The sequence below is a fragment of the Meles meles genome, chromosome 8 (genome assembly GCF_922984935.1).
Source record: "Meles meles chromosome 8, mMelMel3.1 paternal haplotype, whole genome shotgun sequence".
Taxonomy (NCBI): domain Eukaryota; kingdom Metazoa; phylum Chordata; class Mammalia; order Carnivora; family Mustelidae; genus Meles; species Meles meles.
Window position 1 is genome coordinate 6276553 of NC_060073.1, and position 8874 is coordinate 6285426.

The following is an 8874-nucleotide window of genomic DNA, read 5'->3' on the forward strand; positions in this document are numbered from 1 at the left end:
CACTCCCGTGTTGCTTGTTTTTACTGCAAATCCCTCCCCAACCCCGGGCCAGCACCGCCACCCTCTTCGTGGTAACTTCAGACAAATAAAAGTTCTATCAACGGAGCTGAATTTATCAACTTTTCCTTCATTTTTCCCTACCGTGAGCACGAGAACCTTCTCGTGGTTTCCAAAGTTTTGCATTTAATATCTATCGTTCTCTCCTCACCAGACTGCGAGCCCTCTGAGGAGAATTCTGGAAGCCAGTAGTTCCTTGATGATGCTCCGCAGAAGGAAGGAAATCCAGGCAGGGCAGGTTATACACAACCAGCCTTTCATCTGATCCTTACAACCTCATTTTCCAAGTGGGGAAACAGAGGCTCGGAGAGGCCAAGTGACATGAGCAGGGAACAAAAGGCCCTCAGATACATGGGTTTTAGAGTTATACTTTGAGAACCAAACTGGCTCCTTCTTAGCAGTAAATCCACAAATTACTCAGTCTTTCTGAGCCTCTGAATTCCTCACCTATAAAAGAGAAAACAATTGTTTATTACTGTGGGAGAGAGAAATGTTTGCAAAGATCTTAGCCATGAACCTGGTTCATACTGAGTGTTCAACAAAGACCAGGACAAAAACTGTACCCAAAGTGTAACTCATTCACACCCCCACAGCTGTGATGTCCATGTTCTTTCTGCCTCCTTAAGAGAGCCAAGCAGATGACCAGAGCCCTGCCCATTCCTCCCAGAGGCCAGGAGAGCCCATGACGATTGTCAGGTGAACTCTAACCCACATTTGATCCACCCTCTTCCTGGAACCCGACTCCCACTGACTTTTCCACCAGGTGCGGCCTGGCCCAGCTGTTGACTCAGCTGACATCTGGAACATCACAGCCCACCCAGATCCCAGAAGGGGACAACCCACGCTCTCTGCCAGATTACTAAGGGATACTCCAAGGCACCTGCCTGAGGCCCACGTGGCTAGGGTGGCTGCCCTCCAGAGCGGGAAGGAAGCTGCCAGTTTCGATCTGTGCTGATAAGGTGTGTGGCAGACCTGGTCAGTCCCTGGGGGAAGTCCCAGCCCACCCCCTTTTCAACACCTAAAGCCCAATCATGAAGGCCACTGACTTTATTGATTTAAAAAACTTTACAAGGACAGTGACTATTCTGCCAAAAAAGGAGCCAAATAGCATAAAACAGACCAGTAGGGGTGGGGGTGAGGGAAGGGCCAGGAATCCACTCAGAAAAGCCGATAATTATTGACATGAAACTAGCAGGGGAAGGAGAAGGGAGATGCATGCAAAAAAGTTGAAATGGTGGGGGAGAGAACTCCCAAAAGACCTTGAAGTACATCAAAAGTGAGTACGACAACAGCAATCTCTTCCTTTGTAGAGGACAGGGGAGGAGTCCCCACGCGGCTGCAAACTCTGGAGACTCGATGCTGGGGTTAGGGGCTGGGGACTCCCCCAAGAGAGCCTCACAAAAAGGCGTCGCACCATTCTCGAAGGCACCCAAAGCAGTCCCGGGACTGCTTGGCATTGGCACCGCATGTGTCCTTCAGCCATTCCCGGAAGAGATCTTCATCTTTCTTTAGCACCAGAAACTGGCCAAGGACCACATAGGCCTGCAAAACAGGCAAAGTAAAGGGCGGGCTGCTGAGTGCTCTGTGGGACCAAGAGAGAATGAGAAGGCCACTCTGTGGCATTCAAAGCACATGAGCCTAGAAGGAGGGGAGGCTGTGGCTGTCCCTTCAGATCACACGTCAGTGGCCACCCCCAACAGCTACTCTCGCTTTCCTCACCCCCAAAGCACCAGGAAATACTGTAGTCCGCCACCCCCCAGCCCTTCCCAGGTGCATGCGGCTGGCCCACACCTTGTCAAAGCCCCTTTCCTCCAGCTTCTTGCCCAAGACTTCACCAATCCCAGCCAGGCTCCCCACTGGCTTTTCCCCCATGGGCTCTGCCACGAAGTCTCGGTGCTTTTGGGAGGTTGTCATCTTGACCAGCTGGATCTGGGAATCCCAAGAAAAGGTAGTTAGGGCTGAAAACCGGGAACTCCCAAGGGACCAGGGCAATGTTTTGTTATGAGAAAGCGAAACCAGCCATTATGGCTGCTAACTCAATTCTCATCAGTTCACGGACGTGAGAACTGAAGTCCAAGAAGAGCCTTTCCGCCCGGCTACGCAAAAGAATGGTTCTGGGTCCTCCCTGAAACTGTCACTCTCTCGGTGACCTTGGCTGGCTAAGAAGGCACTGAGCCCTCCTAGAGCGGCTCCCCGGCCTGAAAAGCAAACGATGGGTCTCTCGGCCCCGCTCGCCCGCACGCACCGCTCAGAAAGCGCGGGCCGGGGAGAGCGTAAATCCGCTCCTTCAGCCCCTCGGGGTCATCGCTCGGGCTCCCGCCCAGCCCCGCCCGCCGGCCCCGCCCATCTCCCCGCCCTCTCCACGCGCAGCCGCGCCGCGCCCCGCCCTCTCCCCGCACGGCGGCCGGGGCCCTCTCCGAAGGCGCATCGTCTGGCCCTCTACGGCGCCGAGGTCCCTCACCTCCCCTCCTCCCCGCGCCCCCTCCTGCCTCCAGCTCGGGGCCTGCTCCGCGGGGAGCGCTCACCAGCAGCTCCGGCTTCTGTAACGGCTCCTCCCGCCACCCGGCTGCTCCCAGCGATACCTCAACACACTAGAACTTTCTTCCACTTCCGCTTCCGGGTCGCCTCACGAGCCGCCTTTAAAAAAATTCCGAGTTGGGCACTTCTAGCCGCACAGAGCCATCGAGATGAGGCGCCCCCGACCTCAACGGCGCCCTCCGTGAGCACCACTTTCGGGTCGTCTCGCGGGAAGCCCGGCTGCCTTTTAAGGTCTCGCTTCTCGGGCAGCATATCCGTTCTCAAGGAGCTGAGGCCTTCGAGAAAACTCCATTGCTCGCTGGGCGGCATCGGGAACTCTAGAACTTAGCATTGGCCGACCGGGCCGGGGGGAAGAGTTTGAGGGACGGACAAGGCAGGGGAGGGTGGCCGATAGGCTTCCGGTATAGTACCGGAAGTACGGTGCTCGGAAGCGTCCGACTCAGGAGGGCTCCTGTCGTCCTCGTCGTCACCGGGCTTGGAGGAGTCAGGTAGGAGTCGGAGGCGCGGGGGACTTGAGTCTACGTCCACGCCAGTGTCGTGATCGCCGGCCCTTTTCTGTGCCCTCGTTGACTCAGCTGCGAAGTGAGTCGTGGGCGAGATTCTCAGTGTCCAGCCTGGAGAACGAGGTCGTTCGGGCAGTGCCCGTGGGAGACGACGGCGAGAGAGTAAGTGTGGGTCTCTCTCTCTTTTTCTTTTAAGCAGTTTTTTTTTTTTTTTAAAGATTACTTATTTGACAGAGACACCGTGAGAGCGGGAACACAAGCTAGGGGAGAGGGAGAAGCAGGCTCCCCGCTGAGCAGGGAGCCCGACGCTGGGCTGGATCCCAGCACCCTGGAATCATGACCTGAGCTGAAGGCAGCCGCTTCACGACGGAGCCACCCAGGCGCCCCCGTGGGTCTCTCTCTGAGCGTCTCTCCTCCAGCATGGGGAGGAGGGCAGGGGACGGCAGCTAGAGCTGACGCTGAGGAGTTTGCTTTGGGAAACTGTCTGCCTGGGTGGTACCAGTCCTTGTCTCCTCAGTACCCGCGGCAGGAATCTAGCCGGCGCGGCAGACCTTTTGTTAACTCGTTCTTGGCAGGGACACCACCCTGCGTCTCCTAAGTGGCTTCCGGCTGTAGTGTTTAAACAAAACAAAACAAAAACAGCATCTGCGCTGTGCGGCTGTGCAACACGTACGATGTACCAACGTGCGAGGAAGATACTGTTTATCGCACATTCCTTCCCCAACGGTTGCCAGAATGACTTCTGCAGAACACGTGTTTAGTTTCTGTGATTATGTCAATACTTACAACGTGAGGGGTTTTTAAAAGATTTTATTTATTTATTTGAGAGAGAGTGCACAAGCAGGGGGAGGGGCAGAGGGAGAAGGAGCAGCCGACTCCCCACTGAGCAGGGAGGCTGGTGCGGGGCTCCATCCCAGGACCCTGGAATCATGACCTGAGCGGAATGCACAAGCTTAACCGACCGAGCCACCCAGGCGCCCCTAACAGGAGTTGTTTTTATGTGCCGTGGGCCGTATTAAGTGCTTAGTTTGCATTATTTTATTCTACTAACAGTGATGGGAGTCAGCTGTTATTTTTCTCCGAAGCTAGAGAAGTTGAAGAGCTAGGAAATAGCCAGGGTAGGATTTGAATCCTAGTAATTGGGTTTTCGAGCTCACGTTCTTAGCCAGGACACAGTCACTTCTCAGTAAAAGGTCTCTCTCCATCTTCAGAACAGTCCCGGGTTTGAACTTCCATCCACGAAACTCAGGAGGAGGAGCTGACGGTCTCTGCATCCCTCAACCCCTGCGTCAGGACCCAGCATGTCTCAGGCCACCAAGAGGAAGCATGTGGTGAAAGAGGTGCTGGGGGAGCACGTGGTGCCCTCTGACCAGCAGCAGATCGTGAGGGTGAGTGGCATGGGGCACACGCTGCCCTACCTCCCCCTCCTTCTAGTCCCCTTGGGCCCCTAGGATGGGGGTAGGGTGCCGCACAGCCCACTGAATATTTGAGCTAAGCGACGAGGCTCATGAGTTCTGGGTCTCTCCTGGAGCAGGTGCTCAGGACCCCCGGGAACAATCTGCATGAGGTGGAGACGGCCCAGGGGCAGCGCTTCCTGGTGAGCATGCCCTCCAAGTACCGGAAGAACATCTGGATCAAGAGAGGTGAGAGAGGCAGCCCGGAGGAGACAGCTGCTTCCTGTCGGCTTGGCCTTCCCCACTGCAAGCGGGATCTGCTGTGTTTTTTCTTCTTTCTTACCTGCAGGGGACTTCCTCATTGTTGACCCGATTGAAGAGGGAGAAAAAGTGAAGGCTGAGATCTCCTTTGTGCTCTGCAAAGACCATGTGCGCTCTCTGCAGAAGGAAGGGCTCTGGTAGGGTAGTTCTTTTGGTCATTGACTGTCTCATTTCTGGGGAGACTAATTTCCTAGCTGTGGAATTGGAGGAGGGAAGGTCATGGCATCCTAGGCAGGGACAGCTCGAAACAGGTTTTTTGCTGGTCGAGTTTTCTCTCCTTTCTGACCCTGGCTCTTCTCTTGGCGCAGGCCTGAGGCCTTCTCAGAAGTGGCTGAGAAACACAACAACAGGAACAGGTGAGAAGGCTTAGGACAAAAAAATGGGGGTTCAGGCCTTGGCGCCTTGAGGGGGAAATAGAAACATTCTTCCCATGTGGAGGCCCTGGTAGATGCTCCTAAGTATGTGGTTGGGAGTACGGCTTGGAAGTCACATGTCCCGGGTTGAGGTCATGGTATTGCCTCTTGTAAGCGAATGATTTTAAGTAGGTCACTTGATCTCTTAAGCCTGGATTTGGTCTTCTATAAAGTGGGAGCTTTGTGAGGATTAAAGGAGTTAATGCTTGTAAAATTACTTAGTATAATACTTGGTATGTGGTATGAGTGCCCTGAGTGTAGCTTGTGGTTGTAGAATGCTTATTATTAAAGCCAGTGGTTTTCGCAGACTACTGAGGTGAGGTGGGAGGTAGTCTTTAAAGATTTTGTTTGTTTATTTGACAGAGATCACAAGTAGGTAGAGAGACAAGGACAGAGAGAGGAAGGGAAGCAGGCTCCCCGCTGAGCAGAGAGCCCGATGCGGGGCTCGATCCCAGAACCCTGGGACCACGACCTGAGCCGGAGGCAGAGGCTTTAACCCACTGGGCCACCCAGGTGCCCCGGGAGGTGGTCTTTAGTCAGTCTTTCTTGACCATGTGGTCTTCCTTTTTGTGGGGCTCCTTGATTGCAGATCTAGTTTTCCTAGAAGGCGTTGGGTCACCCTGTCCCTTTTCCCCTGTGCAGACAGACTCAGCCAGAACTCCCAGCAGAGCCACAGTCCTCAGGAGAAGAGTCCAGCTCTGAAGACGATTCCGACCTCTTCGTTAACACCAACCGCAGACAGTATCACGAGAGCGAGGAGGAGAGCGAAGAGGAGGAGGCGGCCTGAGTCCCTGGGTCCACTTCTCTTGCTCAGAGACTAGTTCTTGGCTCCTCTGAGCTTGGACATTCTCAGGGTGCTCTGCAGATCTTCCCCCCAGGATGGGGGACAAGGCAGGACCCCTCTCTGAACTGACCTTTTGCTCAAGGAGAATTAAACCCCCGGTGGGTGATGACTTGTGCCGGTGTCTGAGTGGCTCTCTAGAGGGAGGAGGGACTCGTGGTGAAGTGAAAAACTGCTCTTTGGCGGGTCCCTCAGGTGCAGGTCCTAAACGAGCAGGAAATGGGAATGGCTGGAACCTTTCCTAGATTCTCTCTCTCACTGGGCTGTCAGGAAGCGCCGGGCCCTGTGCTGTGCCTTCTTGGTGCATTTAACAGTAACTCAGAACAGTCCACCTGTGTTGCTTGCTGGTAATTAATACTGACTCAGGCGTTCAGGAACACAGCTCTAGGGCTCTAGGACCTAGTGCCCCTGCCTCTGAGAGACACTCAGGGCAAATTTCATAGCACCTGGTAAGCTGCTTTTCCTGGCTTTCTGCTCACTGTCTGCGGGTGCGCCGCCTCCATACTGCTGCGTACATCCTCTGCTCGGTGGCCTCTTTGAGGCTGCTCTGACTGTTACTCCGCAGCTGTCCTGCAAACCACCTCATCCCACTCCTTTGAAGCCTTTACCACTGGTTATATACACTCTCTTCGTTGTTGGCATTGATCTTCTAATCCCTGTTCACACCCTGAACAGTTTATCTCCTGGCTTCCAGTCTTCCAGCCCTGCTTCTGCTGGCATTTTCTCCATCCCATGGATGGGCCCGCTCAACACCATGGCCCCCTAGTTCCTTGTCTTCCTCTCCAGGCTGCTGCCTACCTCATTAGTCACTCCCTGCCCTCCCGCCATTGATAGGAACTGCAGCCCCTTTTGAATTCAAGTATCTGCAGTCACCGCCTCCTGGCTTTCTGGCTTACTTGCTCGACTACCTCCTCTGTGACTACCTCCTCTGAATCTTCATCCGCGCGGCAACATCCCCCCACCCACCCACCACACACATTCTTCCCATTACTGTCCTATCTTCCCTTCCCTCCTTGCGCAACATGGATTCCATCCACACCCTCCACTCCCTCAGTTTCCCTCACCTGTTACTTATCCAGTAAGACTAACCCTGGCCAACGCAGCTGTTCACATCTGGGCCTGTGCTCAAGTAACTGCTCGAGAAAAGAGCCAACCTAAATTCATAATTAAAACCTCAGGTGGACACTGAGCACTGTCTGCAGATCTCTGGGATGTCCTATTTCACAGCTTGTATGTTGTCTACCAGTTCTGCCTCCCCCTGTGAGGCGTTGACCACACACTTCGTTAAGAAATTGTAGCCATTGGAGGGAACTCTCACCTGCTCGTTACCAAGCCTACAAATGTGCTTATGGGTTGTCTTGTCTTTAACTTCCCCGTGTAACCCAGTGGGACTTAAACCTTTCCTCTTGTGCTTTGGAGTATGTCTGTCTGCTCGCTTAAGGAGTTCATGCGCGTTTTGTTTTTTCCCTTCCTCTCTACTGAATCTTTCAGCATCAGAGGTGCTGTGGACTCTCCCATCTGAAACACAGTCTGAAGGACTTGTCACTGGTCGTGCATCCTTTCCAGCTACGGCTTCATTTATCTGCTTCTTGGTCACTTTCCCTCCTATTAGCTTAGTATAGCTTTAAACGTATACATGTCTCTATATTTGTGTGTATGTGTATATATACAGAAAACTTCAGATGAGTTAAGAATGTGTACATGAATCTAACTTGTCTGAAATTTATTTTTTATGGGAAGCAAATTTTTTTTTCTAAAGGGGTAGTCATTTATCTCTGTGCCATCTATTGAATGAGCCTTTCTTTACAGATTTAAAACACCTTTTTAAAATAAACTAAATTCTTGCGTACATGTGGGTCTCTCTGGAGTTCCTCATCTGTTCTGTTGATGTAAGTGCATATACCATGTTTTATGGCATGACTCGTAATCTCAGAGCTCATTTCACCCTGCCCCACTGTTCCTTGAAAATTCTGTATTTTTTCTTACACAAGAACTCTAGAAGGACCTTGTCCATTTCCATTTAAGAAGCCTGTTAAGATTTTTATTGGCAGGGTTTTAAATCTGAGAGCTTGATGTGGAGAAAAATGCTATCTTAACAGTTTTGAATTTTCCTGTCTGGAAACGGAGTGTGTATGTGGTTTTGTAAGGCTATTTTCATATAGGTCTTTCTGGTTCGATTTAGTACTGGGAATTTTTAGAGTTATTTGTTGTTATGAATGAGATCTTTTGAAATTACATCTCTGACTGTTACTGGCATTTAGGAAAGCTGTCTTTTTTTTTTTTACCTAAGCTAATCTAATAATTTTTTTTTTTTTAGATTTTATTTATTAGACAGATCACAAGTAGGCAGAGAGGCAGGCAGAGAGAGAGAAAGGGAAGCAGGCTCCCTGCTGAGCAGAGAGCCCGATGTGGGGCTCTATCCCAGGACCCTGAGGTCATGACCTGAGCCCAAGGCAGAGGCTTTAACCCAATGAGCCACCCAGGCACCCCGATCTAATGAAAATTTTAAGAAATATTTTATCATTTATTTGACAGAGCAAGAGAGCACAAGGCGGGGGTTGGGGCAGAGGAAGAGGGAGAAGCAGACCGACTGCTGAGCGGGGAGTCTGATGCTTATGGGTCTCCATCCCAGGACCTTGGGATCATGGCCTGAGTAAGCCGAAGGCAGACACTGAACAGACTGAGCTACCAGGCGCCCTCTAATGGAATTCTTTTGTGCTCATAGTTTTTCAGTTGATTCTCTTGGCTTTCTGGGCCGTCCAATCCTGTCCCACTGGTGGTAGCTTTATCCTTTATCCTTGTTTCTT

The 8874-nt window shown here is 52.2% G+C and overlaps 2 protein-coding genes across 4 annotated transcripts; one reads left to right on the forward strand and one right to left on the reverse strand.

Moving 5' to 3' along the window:
- Positions 1-1089: 1089 nt before the first annotated feature.
- On the reverse strand, positions 1090-2718 carry BANF1 (BAF nuclear assembly factor 1). 2 transcript variants are annotated; one of them, XM_046017288.1, is made up of 3 exons: positions 2583-2718; positions 1849-1986; positions 1090-1599 (listed from the first exon to the last, which is right to left on the reverse strand). In XM_046017288.1, the coding sequence occupies exons 2-3, from the start codon at positions 1969-1971 to the stop codon at positions 1453-1455; spliced, it is 270 nt and encodes an 89-aa protein (XP_045873244.1). In that variant the 5' UTR covers positions 1972-1986; positions 2583-2718; the 3' UTR covers positions 1090-1452. The 2 variants fall into 2 exon arrangements, with proteins under 2 accessions (XP_045873244.1, XP_045873245.1); XM_046017289.1 differs by lacking the exon at positions 2583-2718 and adding an exon at positions 2303-2381.
- Positions 2719-2890: 172 nt separating this feature from the next.
- On the forward strand, positions 2891-8316 carry EIF1AD (eukaryotic translation initiation factor 1A domain containing). Of its 2 annotated transcripts, none has more exons than XM_046017287.1 (6): positions 2891-3083; positions 4310-4486; positions 4633-4741; positions 4842-4950; positions 5122-5169; positions 5869-8316. In XM_046017287.1, exons 2-6 carry the CDS (start codon positions 4400-4402, stop codon positions 6011-6013), a joined length of 498 nt encoding a protein of 165 aa, XP_045873243.1. In that variant the 5' UTR covers positions 2891-3083; positions 4310-4399; the 3' UTR covers positions 6014-8316. The 2 variants fall into 2 exon arrangements, with proteins under 2 accessions (XP_045873243.1, XP_045873242.1); XM_046017286.1 differs by having other exon boundaries at positions 2891-3260; positions 5869-8314.
- Positions 8317-8874: the final 558 nt, after the last annotated feature.

Coding starts and splice junctions, on each gene's coding strand:
- BANF1 (XM_046017288.1), bottom strand. CDS start 1,971: ATGACAACCTCCCAAAAGCACCGAGACTTCGTGGCAGAGCCCATGGGG. Junction 1,600..1,848: donor AGGAAAGGGGCTTTGACAAG/GTGTGGGCCAGC, acceptor CCTGTTTTGCAG/GCCTATGTGGTCCTTGGCCA.
- EIF1AD (XM_046017287.1), top strand. CDS start 4,400: ATGTCTCAGGCCACCAAGAGGAAGCATGTGGTGAAAGAGGTGCTGGGG. Junction 4,487..4,632: donor ACCAGCAGCAGATCGTGAGG/GTGAGTGGCATG, acceptor CTCCTGGAGCAG/GTGCTCAGGACCCCCGGGAA. Junction 4,742..4,841: donor GAACATCTGGATCAAGAGAG/GTGAGAGAGGCA, acceptor TCTTACCTGCAG/GGGACTTCCTCATTGTTGAC.